The sequence below is a fragment of the Salvelinus sp. IW2-2015 genome, linkage group LG36, assembly GCF_002910315.2.
Source record: "Salvelinus sp. IW2-2015 linkage group LG36, ASM291031v2, whole genome shotgun sequence".
Lineage (NCBI taxonomy): Eukaryota > Metazoa > Chordata > Actinopteri > Salmoniformes > Salmonidae > Salvelinus > Salvelinus sp. IW2-2015.
In genome coordinates, this window is record NC_036875.1 from 18,755,423 (window position 1) to 18,782,008 (window position 26,586).

Genomic DNA, 26,586 nt, shown 5'->3' on the forward strand with positions numbered 1-26,586 from the left:
CAGGTGTGTGTAATACAGACAAAACAAAACGAAACTGAAAAATGGATCGGTGTGACTAGAAAGCCGGTTACGTCGACCGCCGAAACCACACCCAAACAAGGAGAAGGGCCGACTTCGGCGGAAGTCGTGACAGTACCCCCCCTTGACCGGCGGCTCCAGCAGGCGACGACACCGGCACTCAGGACGACCCGGAGGGCGAGTGCAGCGATCCGGGTGGAGACGGTGAAACTCTTGGTAACATTGACGGATCTAGAATGTCCCTCCACCGTACCCAGCATCTCTCCTCCGGGCCGCTACCCCTCCCACTCCACGAGTACTGAAGGCCCTCGCCCGACGCCTTGAGTCCATGATTGGCTCTTACGATATACGCCGGGACCCCCCTCGATGTCAAGAGGGGCGGGGAGGAACCTCCCGCACCTCAGAGCGCTGCTGGAGCGACCAGCCACCACCGGGCCTGAAGGAGAGACACATGGAACGATGGGATTAATACGGTAATCAGTGGGGGAGTTGTAACCTAGAACAAACCTCGTTCATGTCTCCTCAGGACTTTTAAATGGGCCCACTCAAACCGCGGATACCCCAGCTTCGGCAGGGCAGGTGAAGGGGTAGGTTTTTCGGAGCGAGATTCAGCCAGACACTCACTCGCAACCGGTGACAACAGCAGGTCGGCACTACGCGCCTTTATGATATCATAGAATCTGCCCAATAATAGAATAAGAAACACAGACACACATAAGAAGCAGAACAGCAGTAATCCAAAGTCTCCATACTGGCAGTCGCCGAAACCAAACTAATCACATCACCAACCGCACACGGAACGCATCAAAAAATAAACAATAGACTCTACACAATGCACAATGCAAAACAACAAAAACCAAACGAAGTCGCCAGAGACCACCGGCTTGAAAATAAAAACAGCACAACAACATAGAAACAAAGGGAATGACCTAACGCGTTGGTCACGAAAAAGGAAGTAGCAGAAGAGGGAAAAGTTTTGGAGACCATTCCTTCCGCCCAAAACCACACGGAGAACGCTAAGACCCGCCCACATACCACACCAAAAGGACCGGGTCCTAGGCAAAAAGAGACCTCAAAAACCTTACCCAACAATATACAACAACTGGATTGGAAAACTTCTTTTATCCCAACCTGCCCGTTGCTAAAACTCTCAAGGGCGGAAGAGGACCTGAACCACGTAAAGGCCGCTGGACCGAAGAAATCCCAGGCTAAATCCAAAAATTAAACGCCCTCCAGGACTCCTAGACGATAAACAACAATATGGGGACCCCGAATCAAGAAAAACACTACTATACCTCCAAGGCAACAACCCACCGTAAAAAGTGCCGGAAATACGTGAGAAACTGAACAGAGCCTCCGCAGTTATGGTAGAGAAGCCGTAAGGACAACCGAAGATCCAGGATCAAAAAAAAGGAGACGGCAGGACTAATCCGGAAAAACCGCATCACACAACACCCCAAGAGATCGTGAAAGTAGAACTCTAACCCCAAGGGCGACGGGAGGAAGACGTACACCGAAAATCACGATAAAGGTAAGTGACACAAACAACGCGTCGCTGCAAAAAAACCTAGGAAAAACGTGCGGGAGGGTAAGATGTAATATACTCACTCTGGGCAGACCCTGTCCTAGTGCCGAATGCAACTAGTCGCAGCCCACATACACCGTAAACAAAGAGAAGGAAAACATAATCCAAACACCACCTCACGTCCTTAGCTATAAGATGAGAGCCACCAAGTTACTCATCCACAGCAAGGCAGCCGCAAAACCGTAAAAAACCCGACCAAGATACCAGAGCACAATACCAGAAAGAGAAACAACAGGTGGCTATGAGAAAACAGCCCAACAGATACATAAACGAAATACAAGCGGCCCATCCAACGGAAACAGTAACTAGTACGCCCAAGCAACATGGACACCGTCTAGGGTGGAAAGTGGGCATCTAGCACAGTGAACGCCCGTCTCGAATGGTCACGCAAGAAATCCACCACCTACCCACACAACACCGGAAAATGACCAAACACCAGGCGACGGAGGCTGAGGAAATAAATGAGCAGCAGTGGATCCCTCGTGGACCGGCGCCTCAATGAATAAGCCATACACAGCCAAGGCGACAGTGCTCTGCAATAAAACGAGTACTGAAGGAACCCTGGCCTCGTAAATGATAGGAAAGGGTGAAATAAACAAAACGGCAAAACCACCACAATTCGTGAAAACATGAAGCCACCTATAGGACCCACCCACCCTTGACGAGGGTTCCATCTCTTCCTCGGCAACAAAGAACCCGACGTACCCAAATGTACTACCACGATATCGGTAAGGTCAAGTCAACAAATGAGAAAAAAGACGGCTGCTCATAGCCCCCCCTCAAGCCCAATGTACATACCACGACTTTCCGACCATTGATCAAACCCCGCGCAACTAAAACACACACAACTTCCCCCAAACACACCACACCCAAACAAACACACACCCCAGAAAAACACCACTACCCAAAAACACCACACCCAAATAAAACCACACCAAAAACACCACCCAGAAACACCACCCCCAATAACACCACACCCAAAAAACCACCCAAAAACAACCACACCCGCAAGAAAACACCACAAAAAAAACACCACACCCAAAAACACCACACCCAAAGAACCACACTACCCAAAACACCACACCCAAAAAACACCACACTCAAAACACCCCACCCAAAAACACCACACAAAACACCACAGCCCCAAAAAACACCAATCAAAAAACACCACCAAAAACACCAACTACCAAAGAACGACACCAAAACCACACCCAATAAAACACACACCCAAAAAACACCACACCCAAAAAGAACACCACCCCAAAACACCACATCCCAAAAAACACCACACCAAAACACCACTACCCAAATAAACACCAACCAATAAACACCACACCCCAAAAACACACAGCGACAAACACCACACAAAAAACACCCACACCCCCAGAAAAGCACCACACCCAAAGAACACCAACCCAAAAAAACACCACACCCAATAAACACCACAAAAAACACACCCACAAACCACACCAAAATAAACACCACACAAAGAACACACACCAAACACACCCACCCAAAAAAACAAATAAACACCACACTAAAAAACCACACAAAACACCAAAAAAAACAACAAACAACAACAAAAAAACACAACAAAAAACAACACAAAACAAACATAAAAAAAACAACACAAAAAAAAAAAACCACGAAACGATAAAAAAAAACCAATAAAAACCAGTCCCGCACATCATAGTTTCGCTCCGCCGGGCTGAGCTTCTTCGAAAAGAATGCACAGGGGCGGAGCTTTAGTGGCGTACCCGAGCGCTGAGACAGCACAGCCCCTATCCCTGCCTCGGATGCGTCCACCTCAACTATGAATGCTAAGAAGGATCAGGATGAGCTAGCACGGGAGCGAGGTAACAGAGCCTTCAGGTGACCAAAAGCCCTGTCCGCCTCAGCTGCACTGCAGTCGCACCGGTCCCCCCTTCAGCAGTGAGGTAATGGGAGCCGCTACCTGACCAAAACCCCGGATAAATCTCCGTAGTAGTTGGCAAACCCTAAAAAAAACGCTGCACCTCCTTTAACCGTGGTTGGAGTCGGCAATTACGCACGGCTGAAATCGGGTCATTCTCCATCTCTACCCCTGACGCTAAAAAGCGGTACCCTAGGAAGGAGATGGACTGTTGGAAGAACAGGCATTTCTCAGCCTTGACGTACAGGTCATGCTCCAACAGTCGACCAAGCACCCTGCGCACTAGGGACACATGCTCGGCGCGTGTAGCGGAGTATATTAGAATGTCATCTATATACACCACTACACCCTGCCCGTGCAGCGTCCTGAAAATCTCATCCACAAGGATTGGAAGACTGATGGAGCATTCATTAACCCGTACGGCATGACGCAGTTACTCATAAGAGGTCCAATTTTGTTGAAGAAGGCGCGCCCGGCTAATGATCGGTCATACTGGCTAGCAGTGGTAGCGGGTAACTGTATTTTACCGTGATCTCTATTTTATCCTCGATAATCAATACACGGGCGCAAACCTCCATCCTTCTTCTTCCAAAAAAGAAACTCGAGGAGACAGGTGAGATGGAAGGCCGAATGTATCCCTGTCCCAGAGATTCGGTGACATATGTCTCCATAGCCACCGTCTCCTCCTGTGACAGAGGACACGTGACTCCTTGGGAAGTGCGAGCGTCTACCAAGAGATCTATCGCACAATCCCCCGGTCGATGGGGTGGTAATTGAGTCTGGTGGTAATTTGGCGAGTGCCAAATCGATATTCTGGGGGAATGTGCATGGTGAAACCTGGTTTGGACTTTCCACACCGTAGTGGCACCTAAGGAACCTACACACCTCCCTGAACACTGACAGGACCATCCCTTGAGAGCCCTCTGTTGCCACGAAATAATCGGATATGAGAGGCCAACCAGGAAGACCCAACACAACAGGAAACGCGGGAGAGTCGATCAAGAAGAGACTAAATTCTCTCCTCGTGATCCCCCCGCGTTCTCATAACAATGGGCGCTGTGACATCCCCAATCGCCCACCCCCAAGGACGACTATCTAAGGCATGTACAGGGAAGGGAACATCAACAGGAACAATAGTAGGATCCCTAATCTATGTGCCAAAAGGGTCAATAAAGTTCCCAGCTGCGCCTAATCTACTAGGCCTTATGCTGGGGATGCGGGGAAAACTCAGGAAATCTCATGGGTAACCACATGTGTGCAACAGAGGGCTCTGGGTGAGTGTGTGCCTACTCACCTGAGATGCACACCCACCATGCTCCGCCTGCTACCTCGACTTCCAGGAGAAAACACCCCAGCACCGACCAGCAGTGTGCCCTCTGCGGCCACAGTTGGTGCAGGGAATGGTCCCCCCTCCACGGTCTCCCTCCTAGCAGCCCTCCCAACTCCATCGGGTTGGATCCAAGGGGCTGGGTAATGGAACGGGCGGACCCCGATCTAGACGTCCGCGGGAGGCCAACAGGTTATCCAGCCGGATAGATAAATCCACCAGCTGGTCCAGGTTGAGAGTGGTGTCCCTGCAGGCTAGCTCCCTACGAACGTCCTCTCGTAGACTACACCTGTAGTGATCGATCAGGGCCCGCTCATTCCATCCCGCACCAGCTGCCAGAGTTCGGAAGTCCAGTGCGAATTCTTGAGCGCTCCTCATCCCCTGTCTCAGATGGAACAATCGCTCTCCCGCCGCTCTCCCTTCAGGTGGATGATCAAAGACTGCCCGGAAGCGGCGAGAGAAGTCATCATAGTTATCCAGGGTTAGGCCTTCCCTTCCCCAGATTGCGTTGGCCCACTCCAGGGCTTTACCAGTCAGGCAGGAGATGAGGGCGCCCACCCTCTCGCGTCCCGAAGGGGACGGATGAACAGCTGCCAGGTAGAGCTCCAGCTGTAGTAGGAACCCCTGGCACCCGGCTGCTGTTCCGTCATACGCTCCTGGGAGCGAGAGCCGAATCCCACTGGGTCCTGACGATGGAGAGATGGACATCGATGTAGGTTGAGGTGCGGGCGGAGGTCCCTAGACTGTGTAACATGGTCGCGTGCTGTTGGAATTGCTCCTCTACTGGGAGAGAAGGGCTGGCTGCACCTGCTGACTCCATTTGAACAGGTCCGTGATTCTGTCAGGGTTGTGTGCAGAGAAGTAGCGGAGTCAAGCGCAGGACACAGGTGTTGAGCGAAACCACAGCGTTTACTCAAAAATAAACAAAAATTCCTCAAACACACAAGTACTAACAACAACCACTAACGAACAAACAATCACGGACAGAACAGAAATTAATGCCAGAGGGTTAAATAGGGAACATGATAGGGGAATTGAAACCAGGTGTGTGTAATACAGACAAAACAAAACGAAACTGAAAAATGGATCGGTGGTGACTAGAAAGCCGGTGACGTCGACCGCCGAACACCACCCGCACAAGGAGAAGGGCCGACTTCGGCGGAAGTCGTGACAGATGGCTAGAAGACCGGTGACGTTGACCGCCGAACACCGCCCGAACAAGGAGAGGAACCGACTTCGCTAGAAGTCGTGACATTCGCGCAAAACTGAAAGTGCGAACTACCGCATTTAAACATGGCAAGGTGAATAGGAATATGGCCGAATACAAACAGTGTAGTTATTCCCTCCGTAAGGCAATCAAACAGTCAAAACATCAGGATAGAGAGAAAGTGGAGTCGCAATTCAACGGCTCAGACACAAGACGTGTGTGGCAGGGTCTACAGACAATCACGGACTACGATAGGAAAACCAGCCACGTCGCGGATACCGACATCTTGCTAAACAGCTTCAGTGCCACCGACTCGGCCCACTACCAAGGACTGTGGGCTCTCCCTCTATGTGGCTGACGTGATTAAGACATTTAGGCGTTATAACCCTCACAAGGCTGCCGGCCCAGACGGCATCCCTAGCCGTGTCCTCAGAGCATGCGCAGACCAGCTGGCTGGAGTGTTTACGGATATATTCAATCTCTCCCTATCCCAGTCTGCTGTCCCCACATGCTTCAAGATGTCTACCATTGTTCCTGTACCCAAGAAAGAAAAGATAACTGAACTAAATTACTATAGCACCCCGTAGCACTCACTTCTGTCATCATGAAGTGCTTTGAGAGATGAATCAAGGATCATAAATCCCCTCTACCTTACCAGACAACCTAGACCCACTTCAATTTGCTTACCACACCAATAGATCCACAGACGATGCAATCACCATCGCACTGCACACTGCCCTATCCCATCTGGACAAGAGGAATACCTATGTAAGAATGCTGTTCATACAAATTAATTACTTAAAAATCATACAATGTGATTTTCTGGATTTTTTTAGATTCCGTCTCTCACAGTTGAAGTGTACCTATGATAAAAATTACAGACCTCTACATGCTTTGTAAGTAGGAAAATCGGCAGTGTATCCAATACTTGTTCTCCCCACTGTATATAAGAATGCTGTTCATTGACTACAGCTCAGCATTCAATACCATAGTACCCTCCAAGCTCATCATTAAGCTCGAGGCTCTGGATCTGAACCCCGCTCCCTGGGTCTTTGGCTTCCTGACGGGCCATTCCCAGGTGGTGAAGATAGGAAACAACACCTCCACTTCGCTGATACTCAACACTGGGACCCCACAAGGGTAAGTACTCAGCCTTCTCCTGTACTCCCTATTCACCCATGACTGCGTGGCCACGCACGCCTCCAGCTCAATCATCAAGTTTGCAGACGACACAACAGTAGTAGGCCTGATTACCAACAACAACGAGACATCCTACAGGAAGGAGGTGAGGCCCCTGGGAGTGTGGTGCCAGGAAAATAACCTCACACCCAATGTCAACAAAACAAAGGAGATGATCGTGCACTTCAGGAAACAGCAGAGGGAGCATCCCCCTATCCACATCGACGGGACCGCAGTGGAGAAGGTGGAAAGTTTCAAGTTCCTCGGCGTATGGCCATCGAAATGCTAGCTATTAAAATCAGATAAATAACAACATTCGAGGATTAGAAATCCAAGGCTTAAAAACAAAGGTGTCCATGTATGCCGATGACTCAAGTTTTATATTAAGTCCGCAAGCTAGATCCCTTAAATACAGTTGAAGTCGGAAGTTTACATACACCTCAGCCAAATACATTTAAACTCAGGTTTTAACAATTCCTGACATTTAATCCTAGTAAAAATTCCCTGTCTTAGATCAATTAGGATCACCACTTTATTTTAAGAATGTGAAATGTAAGAATAATAGTAGAGAGAATGATTTATTTCAGCTTTAATTTCTTTCATCACATTCCCAGTGGGTCAGACGTTTACACACACTCAATTAGTATTTGGTAGTATTGCCTTTAAATTGTTTAACTTGGGTCAAACATTGCGGGTAGCCTTCCACAAGCTTCCCAAAATATGTGGGGTGAATTTTGGCCCATTCCTCCTGACAGAGCTGGTATAACTGAGTCAGGTTTGTAGGCCTCCTTGCTTGCACACGCTTTTTCAGTTCTGCCCACAAATGTTCTATAGGATTGAGGTCAGGGCTTTGTGATGGCCACTCCAATACCTTGACTTTGTGTCCTTAAGCCATTTTGCCACAACTTTGGAAGTATGCTTGGGGTYATTGTCCATTTGGAAGACCCATTTACGACCAAGCTTTAACTTCCTGCTGATGTCTTGAGATGTTGCTTCAATATATCCACATAATTTTCTTGCCTCATTATGCCATCTATTTTGTGAAGTGCACCAGTCCCTCCTGCAGCAAAGCACCACCACAACATGATGCTACCACCCCCGTGCTTCACGTTTGGGATGTTGTTCTTCGGCTTGCAAGCTTCCCCCTTTATCCTCCAAACATAACGATGTTTTGGCCAAACAGTTCTATTTTTGTTTCATCAGACCAGAGGACATTTCTCAAAAAAGTACGATCTTTGTCCCCATGTGTAGTTGCAAACCGTAGTCTGGCTTTTTTATGGCGGTTTTGGAGCAGTGGCTTCTTCCTTGCTGAGCGGCCTTTCAAGTTATGTCGATATAGGACTCGTTTTAATGTGGATATTGATACTTTTGTACCTGTTTCCTCCAGCATCTTCACAAGGTCCTTTGCTGTTGTTCTGGGATTGATTTGCACTTTTCGCACCAAAGTACGTTCATCTCTAGGAGACAGAACACGTCTCCTTCCTGAGCGGTATGACGGCTGCATTGTCCCATGGTATTTATACTTGCGTACTATTGTTTGTACAGATGAACGTGGTACCTTCAGGCATTTGGAAATTGCCCCCAAGTATGAACCAGACCTGTATAGGTCTACAATTGTTTTTCTGAGGTCTTGGCTGATTTCTTTTGATTTTCCCATGATGTCAAGCATAGAGGCACTGAGTTTGAAGGTAGGCTGTCACGTTCCTGACCTGTTTTCCCTTGTTTTGTATGTATTTAGTTGGTCAGGGCGTGAGTTGGGTGGGTTGTCTATGTGTTGTTTTCTATGTTGGGGTTTTGTGTGTTCGGCCTGGTATGATTCTCAATCAGAGGCAGCTGTCAATCGTTGTCCCTGATTGAGAATCATACTTAGGCAGCCGGGGTTTCACGTGTGTTTTGTGGGTGTTTGTTCCTTGTTAGTGTTTCGCCACACGGGACTGTCACGGTAGTTTAATTTTGTCATTTTGTATCGCATATTTGTTTTTGTGTTATTAAATTACCATGGAAACCAACCCATCTGCATATTGGTCCGATCCTTCTCGCCTCTCCTCGTCCGATGAGGAGGACGATATAGACTATCGTTACATAGGCCTTGAAATACATCCACAGGTACACCTCCAATTGAGTCAAATGATGTCGATTAGCCTATCAGAAGCTTCTAAAGCCATGACATAATTTTCTGGAATTCTCCAAGCTGTTTAAAGGCACAGTCAACTTAGTGTATGTAAACTTCTGACCCACTGGAATTGTGATAGTGAATTATAAGTGAAATCATCTGTTTGTAAACAATTGTTGGAAAAATGACTTGTGTCCTGCACAAAGTAGATGTCCTACCCAACTTGCCAAAACTATAGTTTGTTAACAAGAAATTTGTGGAGTGGTTAAAAAATGAGTTTTAATGACTCCAACCTAAGTGTATGTAAACTTCCGACTTCAACTGCATCTCATTGAAGATCTAGATAACTTTTCTGGACTCTCTGGACTAAAACCTATTTATGATGTGTACAAAGTGTACAAGATTACGTATTGGATCTTTAAAAAATACTACTTTAACATTACCCTGCAGTTTACCTTTAAAATGGGCTGACGGTGAAGTAGACATACTTGGTATTCATATCACAAAAAATATAAATAAGCTCTCCACAATGAATTTCAATGGAAAACTTGTAAAAATAGACAAGATCCTGCAACCATGGAGAGGTAAATACCTGTCTATTTATGGAAAAAGTCATATCTCAGTTTACTCACTTACTTATGGCGCTGCGTACTCCTGATGATTCGTTTTTCAAATCATATGAGCAAAAATATTTTGCTTTCTCTGGGATGCTAAACCAGACAAAATAAAGCGTGCCAATCTACAGTATATAATGAATATGAATTGGGTGGGTTGAGATGATTAAATATAAAAGCGCTAAACCTCTCTCTAAAAGCTTCACTTATTCAAAAGTTTTACTTGAACCCTAAATGGTTCTCAAGTAGATTACTAAGAAAAGCTCATCCATTGTTTAAAAATAGCTTTTTTGCCATTGTGCAGATTGCCATGTCTCATTTTCAAACAAGCATTGCAGAACTGGCTACAATTTCAATTTCATCCCCCTGAAAAGATAGAACAAATATTACAACACATATTATGGCTGAACTCAAATGTGCTGGTTGATAAAATACCTGTATTTTGGGAAAGGGGTATTTTGTTTTTAAATTATATTGTAAATTGGAATGGTAGAGTTATGTCTTTCATGGAGTTATCAGAATTGTACGGGAAGGTCTGCTTAATCCAAGGGTACAACCAACTGATTACAGCATTACTCCAAAAATGGAGGAGGCAGGTGGCAGTGCGAGGAGGTAGGGAATTGGTCTGTCTGCCCAATATAAAGGATCAAAACTGGCGGAGGAATAAAAATAACATAAATAGGAAAGTATACCAGTTTCATTTGAGGACCAGGATGTTGACCGCTGTGCCATACAGATTGCAAAATAGTTGGGAAGAGATTTTTGATGTACCGATTCCATGGTACAAGGTGTATGAGTTGATATATAAAACGACGCAAGATTCAAGACTTCGTGCTTTTCAGCTAAAATTATTATATAGAAATCTTGTTACCAACAAAATGTTGAATATTTGGGGCATTCAATCATCGAAGCTCTGCAGATTTTGTTGTGAGGATACAGAATCAATAGACCATTTATTTTGGTATTGCCCTCAGGTACCCTGTTTCTGATCTCAGGTTCAGGAATGGCTGAAAATGCAGAACATTGATCTAAAATTGACACTATAAATAATACTGTTGGGAGATCTGGATAGACCGGGTTAGTCAATTACTAATATACTAATACTCTTAGTACAGTATTTATCTTCAACTCACAATCTGTGGATTCTATTCGATTATATAGATCAAAATTGTATGTTAAACATCACAGCATAGTTGAAAGATATATGGGGTGTAAAAATCTGAAGAGGATGGCCAGCAGAGATAGGTGGGAGGGGCTGAGGGTTGGGATGTGGAATTGGAGACAAGTGGGAGTGGAGTTGCTGGGCGGGGGATAGAATGACAGTCAAAGAGAAAAGTATAAAAAAATTAAGTAAAAATAAAACATAACAAAAAGTAAGTTTGAATGACACTGAGGGGCAGTGTTGTTACAGCTAATGCCGGAGGATGATGCTGTGTAGGTGTTTGTACACATGCATATACACACACTTTCATTCAAATGCACACATGTGCACATACACGGACACACACACTGGTAAATAGTCCCATACATGCACTCAAACATATTAAGTTGGCCTTGCTGTTATGATTTTTGTTGTCCTTGATGTCTTTGTTGGGGATCTTGGAGGGCTGGCGGTTGGGAGCTTGGGCCGGTGGTTGATGGATCGCTGGTTCAGGTCCCCGATTTTCGATCAGTCGACGTGCCCTTGAGCAGGGCGTTGACCCTGGTTGCTTCTGTGTGTCGCTCTGGATGGGAGTCTGTTAGATGACTATTGTGATGTAGTTGTTGAGCGGCTTCACTGCAAGTATATTGTATGTTTTAAACAATGACGAGACAGCATACAGGGAGGAGGTGAGGGCTCTGGGAGTGTGGTGCCAGGCAAATAACCTCTCACTCAACATCAACAAAATAAAGGAGCTGATCGTGTACTTCAGGAAACAGCAGAGGGAGCACCACCCTGTCCACATTGACGGGACCACTGTGGAGAAGGTGGAAAGCTTCAAGTTCCTCGGCGTACACATCACTGACAAACTGAAATGGTCCACCCACACAGACAGTGTGGTGAAGAAGACGCAATAGCGTCTTCTTCAGGAGGCTGAAGAAATTTGGCTTGGCACCTAAAACCCTCACAAACTTTTACAGATGCACAATTCAGAGCATCCTGTCGGGCTGTATCACCGCCTGGTACGGCAACTGTAACGCCACATAAATACAAGTAGTGATGAAGTCAATCTCACCTCCACTTTGAGCCAGGATAGATTGACATGCATATTATTAATGTTAGCTCTCCTCAGGGATGTGTTTTGTCCCCACTTCTGTACATCTTGTACACTAATAGTTGTACTAGTTCCCATACTGACAGACACCTCGTTAAGTTCGCTGATGACACTGCCTTGATCAGCCTGTTGCATGATGACGAGGAACATCATGGCCCGGTCCTAGATGACTTTGTAGAGTGGTGTGAGGAATCACACTTGGTCCTCAATACTAACAAGACCAAAGAGATGTGCATAGACTTCAGGAAGCGTACAACACCTACCTCTGCAACATCTATCAGAGGCCAGAATATAGAAATTGTAGAGGAATATAAATATCTGGGTGTCTTTTTGGACAGTAAGCTTCAGTGGAGTAAATGTACAGACCAGATCTACAAAAAGAGCCAACAGAGACTGTACTTTCTAAAAAAGTTGGGTTCTTTTAATATAGACTGTACTATATTGACTCTGTTTTACAAATCCTTTATTGAGAGTATTTTAACTTTTTGTATTGTTTGTTGGTTTGGCAATGCCACTGTCAGTCAGAGAAACATGCTGAGAAGGATTATTACCACAGCAAGCAAGGTACTTGGAGTCAAACAGACAGGCCTGGATGAGATTTTTAAGGTCAGGGCCCTCCGTAAGGCTCACAAAATAATTTTAGACCCAAGTCACCCCCTGTACCTGGACTTTGAATTACTCCCCTCTGGGAGCAGGTATAGGGCACCCCTCAGCAGGAAAAATAGAACGAGACAATCATTTGTGCCAGGTGTGATATCCCTCTTAAATAGCTCGGGCAAATGTTCCCATTGACCCCGTAAGGCCAGCAGGCTAGTCTTTTCTTCTTTTTAAAATTTAAAATTTTATTTTATTTATTGGTGCGTGACTGTTATTGAAAGTTGTATTGTCAATCTTGTTTTGTATTTAACGCCACTTTAAATGTGTACATGACACTGCAACAGAATTTCCCCATGGGGACAATAAAGTAAGTAAGTAAGTAAGTAAGCTCTCTAAGTACTTTCAAGGGCCAGCCAGGTTCTGAGCCAATTGCAATTTTCCTAAGTCCCTTTTTGTGGCACCAGACCACACGACTGAACAGTAGTCCAGGTACGACGAAACTAGGGCCTGTAGGACCTGCCTTGTTGATAGTGCTGTTAAGAAGGTAGAGCAGAGCTTTATTCTGGACAGACTTTTCCCGATCTTAGCTACTGTTGTATCAATATGTTTTGACCAAGACAGTTTATAATCCAGGGTTACTCCAAGCAGTTTAGTCACCTCAACTTGCTCAATTTCCACATGATTTATTACAAGATTTAGTTGAGGTTTAGGATTTAGTGAATGATGTGTCCCAAATACAATGCTTTTAGTTTTAGAAATATTTCGGACTAACTTATTCCTTGCCACCCACTCTTAAACTAACTGCTGCTCTTTTCTAAGTGTTGCAGTCATTTCAGTCGCTGTAGTAACTGACGTGTATAGTGTTGAGTCATCCGAATACATAGACACTGGCTTTACTCAAAATATGAAAATATGGCAAATAGGAGTGTCAATATTGTCTGCTATTATCATCAGTAATTTTCAATCCAAGTTGTCAGATCCCGGGGGCTTGTCATTGCTGATAGACAACAATATTTTTTCACCTCTTCCATACTCACTTTACGGAATTCAAAATTACAATGCTTGTATTTCAAAATTTGGTCAGATATGCTTGGATGTGTAGTGTCAGCGTTTGTTGCTGGCATGTCATGCCTAAGTTGATAACCTTACCAATGAAAAAATCATTAAAGTAGTTGGCAATAGCAGTAGGTTTTGTGATGAATGAGCCATCTGATTCAATGAATGATGGAGCTGAGTTTGCCTTTTTTTCCTAAATTTCATTTAAGGTGCCACAATGCATACATTCTAAAAGGGGGCCTCAGACAGGCACATTCTTACATTCTATGAGTGAGTAGAATGCAATAATGACGCCGGAGGGATGGCTGCCGTTTTACGGGCTCCTAACCAACTGTGGTATTTTGTTAGTTTTTTCACATTGTTTGTAACTCATTTTGTACATAATGTTGCTGCTACCGTCTCTTATGACCGAAACGAGCTTCTGGACATCAGAACAGCGATTACTCACCTTGAACTGAAAAAGTTTTACTTTAGTTTTCTTAACTCTATTTCTTGAACTGCATTGTTGGTTAAGGGCTTGTAAGTAAGCATTTCACGGTAAGGTCTTACACCTGTTGTTTTCGGCGCATGTGACAAATAACATTTGATTTGATTTGAGTAGAGATTTTTGCCAAAACAATCCAGTTTTCTCCGCTTGACCAATTTCATCCTGCTTATCCTGCTCCCTTTATCCTTGAATTCAGGATGTTCCATGATATCCATGTTCAGAAAAAGGGCTGTTGGGGGTGGTGGAGGATCGGCTAAGGTTTCAAAACCTAAGAAGTGGTTATATATGATTATAAAATGAATGAATAAATAAAAGTAAACGAATAAAGATAAAAGATATCCATACGATATGATGGAGGAAACCACAGAGAATGTGAGTCTCTATAAAAGATTAATCATTAGTCTGTGTGTAATACTGCGTAATACTACTACATAAGACGGCATAATATGGTGTCATACTGCAGGAAAGTACGTAATACTAATAAATACTTCACAAACTGCATACAGCACTGCATATAAATACAGAGCACTCTGTCATACTGTGTAACACTGCACTACCTAGGCAGCACTACATTGGCTTCAGACCAGCAGATCAGTCGTGGTACATATGAAACGACAGCTTCTCTCTCTAAATAGTAATGATGTATGACACTGCTCTTCAAGTTTTATTGGTGTTAGTTTAAGTTGAATTGTGTTTATTTGTCCTTATCAATTATAATTTCTCCTGACTGCATAACTCTGTTTTAAGGAGTGACGTAACTCACATGGCACAAGACAGAGTTCTTTGTTCTCTGTTTAGAAGCTTTCAGAGTTTTAGTGCAGCAAATCCTCCAGCACTGTCGGGTTTTGTTGGGTTACCAGTGGTCCAAAGGTTGCTTAATTAACTTTCTGGGCATGTAAACAGTGTACAGGTGTTCTCCTGTCTTTTTGTATGCTTTGTAGTTACCCAGCACCTGAAATGCAGTAAGTATACCGTGAAATAAACAACCAGGATGTATCACAGCCATTCTTTGATGGGGAGGGCTCCCACGTTTCTTCTGCCTGGCCTGCGCTGATTACTCACAATGCACTTTGATGTAGAGCAGGCAAAAAAAATGTTTTTGGCAGTGCTGGGTCTCCTGCTGTGAGAATTTGATTTAATTCCGGCAAAATGGAATCCAAAAAAGCTGTATTTCCGCAACAGTTGGGTGAAGGAGGTTTACTGTCAATATCTAAGGCCATAAAATGTCATTATAGAGACTTATCTATGCCCCTGCAGCTGAGATCCCTCCGTATTGCAATGATCTGGTTGTAGCAAACAGAGATTATCACTGCAGTGTCTGGCTGTGTGTTGTGCACGTGTGCTTGCAAGCATACGTGTGTGTGTGTGTGTGTGTGTGTGTGTGTGTGTGTGTGTGTGTGTGTGTGGTGTTGTGTGTGTTGTGTGTGTGTGTGTGTGTGTGTGTGTGTGTGTGTGTGTGTGTGTGTGTGTGTTGTGTGTGTGTGTGTGTTGTGTGTGTGTGTGTGTGTGTGCGTGTGTGCTGTGACAAGTAGAATGGACAGGGAATAAATGTACAGCTGTAAAGAGCAGAGAGCGAGGGAGTGGAGAGTATGGAGTGATGAAGTGAGACATTTTCTAATTGGTGGGAAAAAAAGACAGTCGGAGACAGACAGTTCATGAGTTATAAATAGATAAACTCAGCAAAAAAGAAAACGTCCCTTTTTCAGGACCCTGTCTTTCAAAGGTAATTCGTAAAAATCAAATAACTTCACAGATCTTCATTGTAAAGGGTTTAAACACTGTTTCCATGCTTGTTCAATGAACCATAAACAATTAATGAAACATGCATCTGTGGAACGGTCGTTAAGACACTAACAGCTTACAGACGGTAGGCAATTAAGGTCAGTTATGAAAACTTAGGACACTAAAGAGACCTTTCTACTGAATCTGAAAAACACCAAAAGAAAGATGCCCAGGGTCCCTGCTCATCTGCGTGAACGTGCCTTAGGCATACTGCAAGGAGGCATGAGGACTGCAGATGTGGCCAGGGCAATAAATTGCAATGTCCGTACTGTGAGACGCCTAAGACAGCGCTACAGGGAGACAGGAAGGACAGCTGATTGTCCTCGCAGTGGCAGACCACGTGTAACAAAACCTGCACAGGATCGGTACATCCGAACATCACACTGCGGGACAGGTACAGGATGGCAAACAACAACTGCCCGAATTACACCAGGAACACACAATCCCTCCATCAGTGCTCAGACTGTCCGCAATAGGCTGAGAGAGGCTGGACTGAGGTCTTGTAGGCCTGTTGTAAGGCAGGTCCTCACCAGACCATTGGCAACAATGTCGCCTATGGGCCAAACCCACCGTTGCTGGATCGGCTGGACCAGACAGGACTGGCAAAAAGTGCTCTTCACTGACGAGTCGCGGTTTTGTCTCACCAGGGGTGATGGTCGGTTTTCGCGTTTATCGTCATAGGAATGAGCGTTACACCAAGGCCTGTACTCCGGAGCGGGATCGATTTCAAGGTGGAAGGCCAGGTGCCTTGGTGGAAGAGTGGGGTAACATCTCACAGCAAGAACTGGCAAATCTGGTGTAGTCCATGAGGAGGAGATGCACTGCAGTACTTAATGCAGCTGGTGGTCACACCAGATACTGGCTGTTACTTTGATTTTGACCCCCCCTTTGTTCAGGGACACATTATTAAATTTTTGTTAGTCACATGTCTGTGGAACTTGTTCAGTTTATGTCCCAGTTGTTGAATCTTGTTATGTTCTTACAAATATTTATATTTGAAAATAAACGCTGTTGACAGTGAGAGGACATTTTTTTTTTTTGCTGAGTTTATGAGTTTGGCCAACTATAGTGGCATGCTATTTGTTTGAGCCGCTACTGTAATCAGTTCCCCCTGTGAGAACCCGTCAAACACAGACAGACATATTACAGTAGTGAGAGTAGACAAGTCGAAAAAGCAGCCAGACCCAAAGATATGTTCACTGTGTTTAGAGAACTTCCAATCAGTCACAATGGAAGTGAGAATAATGAGAAAGATGGATATAACAGTGAATATTCATTATATAATGGTATTCTGGCAGAATGAGATATTTCCTGCTTGTTTGAGTTAGATAACATGTATGTGTAGTAGATATGCAAATCAATTTCATTGCAGCACAGATCATTTGCTGCTACACTGCCTTGAACAATTTTTCAACTTCACTTATGTACTTCCCTCTCCGATTTTGTGTTAAGGAATATCTGACACATATTTTTTGAACATTAGTGCAGAAGGAAGTCAAGTCCACAGAAACATGAAATGATTAATCTGAGGCAGCAGGTATACACACTGGCCTGTGGAGAGCAGAGCAGGAAGAAAGTACATGTCTATAATTATGTAATCAACTGCCTCCTAGAGAACTACATTCAACATGAGGAATTCAATGTATTTGCCCTACAGGAATGCCTTTCTACTTTAATTAGAATTTACTCTTCCATATGGTACCTCTCCCACTCCAATACTGTGCATTGAAATTGCTATTTTCTATGCTATGCTCCCAAACATAATTTTTCTCATTCAGACTTGTTCACTTCACTTGCCATTTGTTACCTCCTACCAATGATATTTTATTCAATGGCTGACTGGATGATAGTACAAGTATTCACGTGTTTCGTACCTCCAAGTTATCAAGGCTGGAGGGAAGGGAGCAAGGGCAGGAAAACAGAGAGCAAGGGCAAAAAATGAAGGGAGCAAGGGCAGGAATGAAGGAAGCAAAAGCAGAAATGAATGAATCAAGTGTAGGAAATGAGAGAACAAGTGAAGGAATGAAGGGAGTAAGGGAAGGAGTAAAGGAAGCAAGTGTAGGAATTAAGGTGAGAAAGGGCAACAATGAAGGGAGCAAGGGAAAGAATGAAGGGAGCAAGGGAAGGAATGAAGGGAGCAAGGGAAGGACTGAAAGGAGCAAGGGAAGGACTGAAAGGAGCAAGGGAAGGTATGAAAGGAGCAAGGGAAGGTATGAAGGGAGCAAGGGAAAGAATGAAGGGAGCAAGGGAAGGAATGAAGGGAGCAAGGGAAGGACTGAAAGGAGAAAGGAAAGGTATGAAGGGAGCAAGGGCGGGAGAGAACTGGGAGTCCTCTGTTTGGAACCCAACCCAGCCCTTTGCCAGCAGAGAAAGAGACTGCAGTCTGATTGTTAGCTAATCAATATTCCAAAGGCCAAAATAATGAGAATTCAATTGCCAAAACATTCAAAATATTCCATAGTCTCTGTCAGGTCCACATTGGTTACACATCAGTAGAAAAATAGGAAATTACTACGATATAATAAAATATTTCAGTTGTCTATATTATTTACTTTTTTTGATGACGTATTATTTTTAATTCCTAATTCCTTTTTTAAGTCATCATCTCATCTCTGCTCAGGCAGTAGCAATCTGCCAGCCATACCTGACGTAATCTATGTGTTCCCTATACTGTACTGTCTTTAGTCAACCTATTTAGCTAGCCTGCCTAAGTAGCCTATGCTGCACAGCTGTCTAACAAAATAACTTTAGCAGTTCTTCAAAGTAGATGAGGTACACTTTCATGAACTGTCTCTGTCCCTTGTTGTTGTGTTGTGTAGATTCCTCTCTCATGTGGTCTATGCGGTATGTCTGTATCTAACCTAACATAGCAGACGTAAAACTGTATCTGTCCAGAGATCTGTATTTAATAATATATGACATTGATTTTGTCTAACAAACCTGAGTCAATGGAAACCTGCCTACTGACTCTCCATTAAATAGGCAGAGCTGATATAAATCTGTATAAATCTGTAAAAAAAACGTTTGACTTTTTTTTAATGGACATTCCCTTCAATATATTACAGGGAAGGTCCGTAAAAAGAAGGGAGAAAAAAAAAGTATGTGTCACCGAAAGGCTCAAATCGGTCTTATGTAGCAAAATTTGAAATTGTGTTTTTTACATTGGATAAAAGTAGAGACACAGAGCTACACAATGGTATATCATACACTGCATTTTTGAGGAACAATGAGTAATTATGCTTTGAAAGTTGATAAACTTGTAAACTCATTTTTGAGAAAATGGCCTTTGAATGTTTTGGTACCTACTGGAGAGCTCTCCTTTGTCTTCACCCATTCAGCATTGTTCACACCCTCTTAAGCCAGGCCCACCCATCTCTTTAAGGATTCACATGTGAGGTCATGTGTTAAACAGTGAGTAGTGTAGTAAAGATTAAGACTAAAAGTGGTAAAAGTAGTAGCCTACAATAAGGAAAAATTCCAGGTAAACAGAAAGTGTCCAGATAAAAATATTTTATAAATATTAGATGACGCTTACCCAGACACACTAATTTAATGGATCATATGAAAGAAATGCTATAACCCCCAGCCACATCTTGCCAAGTGGATGGGTCTCTACAGAAGGTGTAAACAGTACAGCCAAATGGTTACTTGCATAGTAGCAATATCAGAAATAGATAGTCAATATCAATAAGATATTATACAGTATGTACAAGAACAATATTAACTAGATGGTAACTTTACAAGTAAAGTTGGTGGGGCTAGCTAAAGCTCTTTAAACGTTTGTGGTAGTGAAATAAGTGTAAAAATTTCATTTTTAATTCCCATCGAAAGTCGGTAGATTTCGTCAGAAGTTGTAGTGGTTAGTAGTTATGTGGTTCAGTAGTTGTAGTCAAAAGTTGTTTGGATATGGTTAGTAGTTAAATGTGTGATCAGAAGTTGTGTGGTCAGATGTTGTGTTGTTGTGGTATGTAATTGTGTGGTTGAGGTCAGGAGGTGTGGTTGTGGCATAGAATGGGTCATTGGACCGGTCATTGGGGAAGAATAGGAGAATTTAGTTTTATGTGCAAGGTGAATATTGAGAAAACTCTGGGGGAAAATATGTGCAATTTTCAAAGTGCTCCTAAGAACTTTTATTTTACAATATGCATATTATTTACTACTGTTGGATAGATAACAGTCTATAGTTTGCTAAAAAGTGTTGAATTATTTTCTAAGTCGAACACAAATATTTTTTTACACATTTCCAGCCGATTTGATTTTCCAAAATCGATGTGTGTCTTTAAGGACCTTGTCTTATAAAGGTCATTAGACTGGGAGGTAAGCAAACACGTACTCCTTGATCAGGTGTAATGCGAAGTGAGAATTGAAGAGCCGTCGAATATGCTCGTCCTGGACTGAATAACACACCTTCTTAGTGAGACCTGCGCAGCTTAAAAAAAATTCGCGGGCGAAGCAATAATTTGGTCTGGCTACTGGGACAGAAGTAGATAAGTGAAGTATATGTCTGACTTCCGGATATTATTTATTACATGTCCACAAACGATCCATAAGTATGTTTTTTTTCAAATATACTTTATATTTATATTATTGAATTTATTCTGGATTTAGATGTGGGGATAGACGGAAGAATGTTTTTGAAGAAAGACATTAGCGCGCGCATGTATTGTCTTGCTAACCAAAGAGGAATAGTTCCGTTGGAACCGAACTAAAGACTCTCCTAATTGGACGCGCCCGTTAGCAAACTTTTGATGGAATATCAACAAAGATAAAAAAAAAAGACCAATTTTGGGGGATCTTTTTCATATACTGTGAACTGTTGTATGCTTAACTGTGTTCTAGGCTAGCGCTGACTATCTAGTGTTTTGCTATGCTTAGTTGTTGAGCTAATATAACATGTATATTGTGTTTTCGCTGTAAACATTCAAAATGAAGAAATATTGGCTTTATTCACAAGATATTGTCTTTCATTAGCTATCACCCATATGTTTTTTGAATGTTTTTATGAGGTGTAGTTAGTCAGTCGACGTTGGTGTATGTATTTTCTCTGGCTACTCCCGTCTGATTAGACTTTACTATGTGGTAGCATTTATGGTAGCATCAATGTAAAACTGATTTATAGCTAAAAATATGCACTTTTTATGAACAAACATAGATTTATTGTGGTAACATGTTATATGACTGTATCTGAGGTAGTTTTTTCTGGTTCTTTAGGTTGGTTTTAGTTTATTTCGGTTGGTTTGTGCATGCTCTTGAATCATAATTCCATAATATAATCATATTTACTTTTGTATTTGGTGGTGAGCTAACTAATTATGTGGGTGTTTTCTCTGTAACATTTAAAAAATCGGACATGTTGGCTGGATTGACAAGATGTTATCTTTCAAATGCTGTATTGGACTTGTTAATGTGTGAAAGTTAAATATTTTAAAAAAATAGATTTTGAATTTCGCGCCCTGCACTTGCAGTGGCTGTTGTCATATTAATCCCGACGTCGGGATTGCGCTGTAAAGGTTAATGATTGCTAGTAAAATAAAGATGTGGTCAGAATTTGTTTGATTGCGGTCAGAAGTTAGGTGGTTGAGGTATGTCATTGTGTGGTTGTGATCACTAGATATGGTCAGAAGTTGTGCGGTTGCGGTCAGAAGTTATGCGATTGAGGTATACTAACGTTCAAAAGTTTAGGGTCACTTAGAAATGTCCTTGTTTTTGAAAGAAATGCTATTTTTTTGTCCATTAAAATAACATCAAATTGATCAGAAATACAGTGTAGACATAGTTCATGTTATAAATGACTATTGTAGCTGGAATATCTACATAGGCGTACAGAAGCCCATTATCAGCAACCATCCTGTGTTCCAATAGCACGTTGTGTTAGCTAATCCAAGTTTATCCGTTTAAAAGGCTAATTGATCATTAGAAAACCCTTTTGCAATTATGTTAGCACAGCTGAAAACTGTTGTGCTATTTAAAGAAGCAATAAAACTGGCCTTCTTTAGACTAGTTGAGTATCTGGAGCATCAGCATTTGGGGGTTCGATTACAGGCTCAAAATGGCCAGAAACAAATAGCTTTCTTCTGAAACTTGTCAGTGTATTCTTGTTCTGAGAAATGAAGGCTATTCCATGCGAGAAATTGCCAAGAAACTGAAGATCTCGTACAGCGCTGAGTACTACTCCCTTCACAGAATAGAAAGAGGAGTGGGAGGTCCCGGTGCACAACTGAGCAAGAGGACAAGTACATTAGAGTGTCTAGTTTGAGAAACAGACGCCTCACAAGTTCTCAACTAGCAGCTTCATTGAATAGTACCTGCAAAACACGTCTCAACGTCAACAGTGAAGAGGTGACTCCGGGATGCTGGCATTCTAGGCAGAGTTCCTCTGTTCAGTGTCTGTGTTCTTTTGCCCAACTTAATCTTTTCTTTTTATTGGCCAGTCTGAGATATGTTTTTTTCTTTGCAACTCTGCCCCACCAATAATAAGAAGAAGTATGTTGAATATCTGAGCTGGGGCCCCCACAAATAACAGTATCAGTGATCGATTAGTTAGTTATATGCATACAATCAGGGGTAAAGTGGCTGAGAATCAGGATTTAAAAAAAAAATWGGATCAGCAACGTATGTCGCAAAACTCCCTGATCTTCTCAAAATAATACGTTTATACAGATATCAGCTCCGTAAAATAATGGATTTTGAACCAATACATTTTGCCAGTATGTTTCCCTTTTACAGTGCAGGTGTGTACATGTGTGTTTTAGTTGCTGCCAGAAACCAACTAGGTCTCAGTCTCACGTCAGAATTAGACATTCATCCACGTTTCTCAAATGTCAAATCTCGAAGTTGTTCCAAACGTCAAAGTGTTTAAGGTTAAGTATTAACTCCACATTTTTTACTACCAATTTGCATGTTCAAATCCAGGGAAAGAAAGTTGTTTTTGAGATTTTTGTTTTAAGCCTATCCCAAACCATTCAGAGTTAATACCTAAATGTAAACACTTTGATATTTGAGAAACATGGATGAACATTTTAATTCTGACATGAGACAGTTTCTAGCAGCAGCTTGCACACACACACACACACACACACACACACACACACACACACACACACACACACACACAACTTTCTATCACTGGATTTGAACATGCAACCTTCAGCACCAGAGGCAAATGCCTATCTGCCAACCCCAACTTCAACGTCATGTCCTCAGACATGGATTGACATCGAATACTGACTTGTATCATACATGGGGTGACCTGGCTGCCAGAAACAGCATGAGCCCTCAGTCACAATGTCTGGGCCAATCAGATCTCAGAAATCACCCTTACACTGGCCTAGACACACAACCCAATATCCTCTCAACCATCCTTGACCACTAACACCCCTTCCTCCTCTTTAGAGTTACTCTACAATAAGTCTAAAGTCTTAAGTGCTTGTCAGAGCTCTAACTATAGTCCACAAGGAACTTGTGTGTTGTTGTGATCGCTGGGAGAATAGGCCTACTGAGGACCGTAACCTCGGCTCTGCTGAATGAGAATAATAAAAAACAGATATATTCAAATGTTTGATAATATGTATATATAAATACATTCAATTAGGCCTATTCTTCTTCTTCTTATTATTATTATGCCTTAGTGTAAAGCCTTTGCCTTCTATGTTCGTATTACACATGGTATACAGTATACAGTGCGTTATGCCATTGTATGCTATGGCTTTGTGTTCACTACACAGTACTGCTCTGCGTTAGTGCGTTTCAAACCACTACACCCACGTCTCACCGTCAGAAACAACTTGTATCTTAGTGGGTACCGTTACTATTACACACATTACGCATATTGACATCGATGCAGAGCCAAACTCTCCCGAAATAAAACTCGAAATGCTCCGTTGACACATTGTGACAAGTTGTGGACAAATGTAGGAAACAACATTTTGGTAAGCTATTAATTTATGTGAAAATAACTTATTTGAAGACATTTAGAAGAATTTTCTTAAAACTTCATTCGAGTATGAGCAGCTGCTACCCAGTGATTTAGTTGCCGGAGCTATTCAAATTCGTACAGCGCGGTCAGTCAAATAAACGATGAATAGGGTAGGCTACACCATCATGAAAGTTGTTTTACGACTATTAAATTACACTTGAACGATTTAACGAAGATACACGTTTAAAGTTCCATTCATTGGCTAAATATACAATATACAGCAGCCCTACCTTATCACTCACAGCGCATGCAATGAGCCTTTATAGGCTATAGGCTACTCACCGAAGCAGGAGTTGATGAAACCGTACCACAAGCAGCCGTGGCGGCCCAGGAGCCACTTTCCCTTGATACTGGAGGTAAAACTCAGCGTGGTCCCGAACATGCACACCAGCATGTCGCTCACGCTGATGTTGAGCAGGAGCATGTTGACCGGGGTACGCAGCTTCTTGAACTTGCAGAAGAGGAGCAGTACGACGAAGTTGTTGAGGAAGCCGAAGGTCATGATCAAGCCCAGAAACACGGAGAGCACGATGAAGCCAGTCCTGGAGAGGGTCTCTTTCGGAGTGTCGCTCCATTCCCGGTCCAGTAGGCTGAACGGGTCGTCGCTCACGTTGTAGCTATAGTTGAGGTCAGCCAGATCATAAATCATCCTGGTTTCTGTTCACGAAGGCTAGTTTCATATTACTCTGGTTGGGGGAAGTTTGGCTAAGTTGCGGCAGGCAGTGCGCACGGAGCTCACACCATCATTACCTGGCCATGTCCCTCCCTATCTCGCCACCAGCGTCAGCGCTCCACAGGACTGTCCAGGCCTCCATTAAGGCCTACACGTACAGCTGGTTGCTTAATCTACGCCGTTAATCACTGTACAATATCACTCTTATTTTCCATTTGTTGAATATTCTTTTACGGTAAAAAAAAAAAAAATGTTTCCAGTACTAGTGCAGTTTTGACCAGCTTTTAGCATCAGTTGCGTTAAAAGGTGTAAACCTATTTTATATAACGTTGTTACAAGTGCAAGCTCACAAAATACGTGATGATATTCTGTCCCACACGTCTAGTGAAGGTTGGACGATATGATATCTCAACTGCGTGGCAATGTCGCAAGGCAATCCCAGCGTGTGCAGCGAGGCTGGTCCAGGGTGTCCATCGCGGTTACGCGCAGTCTTTGGAGTTCATTCACTAGTCTCGAATGGTGCTTAATGTGTCTTGCACACTTTACCCACTAGCTAGGACATTTAAAAAATACATTATTATTGAACATTGCTCATCATATTATTGCTGACCCACATACACTAAGGGTACATTAACCGTTTATCTTATTTTGACAGATTTCACATGGCATTTAGATTTTGCCTACAGTATTATGTTTTGTTCAAGAGAGTATATAATGGAATTGTTTTGCTTCAATGGTCAGGCGACTCTAAAATGTGCCTGCCGTTGTCATCTAAATCCCAGCTTCAGTTATTGTGTACGGTGCTCCTTTGCTACTGTTGAATTTAATAATCAGTCACTGCGCGCGAGCCTGAGAGTACGCTGTTCCTTGGGCTAGCACCGTGCAGCTTATTATAGCCAGATCTTACGTCACGAGAGAGAGAGAGAGAGAGCGAGAGAGAGAGAGAGAGAGAGGTATTCTGGAAATAAGCTTTTTTTGTAACAGCAGAATTCGAGCTAAAAACCGGTAACTTCATTCAAAATAAATAATCATGGAGATGCTGTGAGCTACAGGATTTATTCACCTATTGTCTGAGGCTCTTTTCAAATATAAAAATATTTCACATTCTTACTTTTTTGTCTGGTTCTCTTGCATAAACAAATTCGTTTTTCTAATTCAAGTTAATCATTTTACATTTAAGTCGTTTAGCAGACGCTCTTATCCAGAGCGACTTACAAGTTGGTGCATTCACCTTATGATGTCCAGTGGAACAACCACTTTACAATAGTGCATCTAACTCTAAGGGGGGGGGGGGGGGTTAGAAGGATTACTTTATCCTATCCTAGGTATTCCTTAAAGAGGTGGGGTTTCAGGTGTCTCCGGAAGGTGGTGATTGATTCCGCTGACCTGGCGTCGTGGGGGAGTTTGTTCCACCATTGGGGTGCCAGAGCAGCGAACAGTTTTGACTGGGCTGAGCGGGAGATAATATTATTATAATAATATTTTATTAACTGTACATTTTGGTGTCTCTTTTGAGACGTTGGGGCTTTATAGAGAGAGAGTGGTTAGTTCAAGAACCAAACCCAGTTTGCGCACTCTCATTTGCTGTACTTGTAAGTCTGTGCATGGCTTTTACATTTTGAATTCTAACTGTAATCAGTGTTCGGATACACTTCCGGACATGCAACTAATTTATTTATTTTAATAAAAACCCTTCATTCCATTATTCCTTTGTTTTTCATTGTGTTACATTCTACAGTTTGGTTTTTCATAAAATGATTGAAATTCTGAAGGAAAGTTGAATGTTCCTCATTAACATAATGAAGA

At 42.9% G+C, this 26,586-nt stretch overlaps 1 protein-coding gene across 1 annotated transcript in view; it reads right to left on the reverse strand.

Moving 5' to 3' along the window:
• The window catches only part of LOC111959691 (parapinopsin-like), a 55,277-nt gene extending 30,034 nt beyond the window's left edge, over positions 1-25,243 (reverse strand). The window contains exon 1 of the mRNA XM_023981454.2: positions 24,390-25,243. Coding sequence (XP_023837222.1) covers positions 24,390-24,756 — 367 coding nt within the window. The 5' untranslated portion in view covers positions 24,757-25,243. The remainder of the gene's footprint in view (positions 1-24,389) is intronic.
• Positions 25,244-26,586: the final 1,343 nt, after the last annotated feature.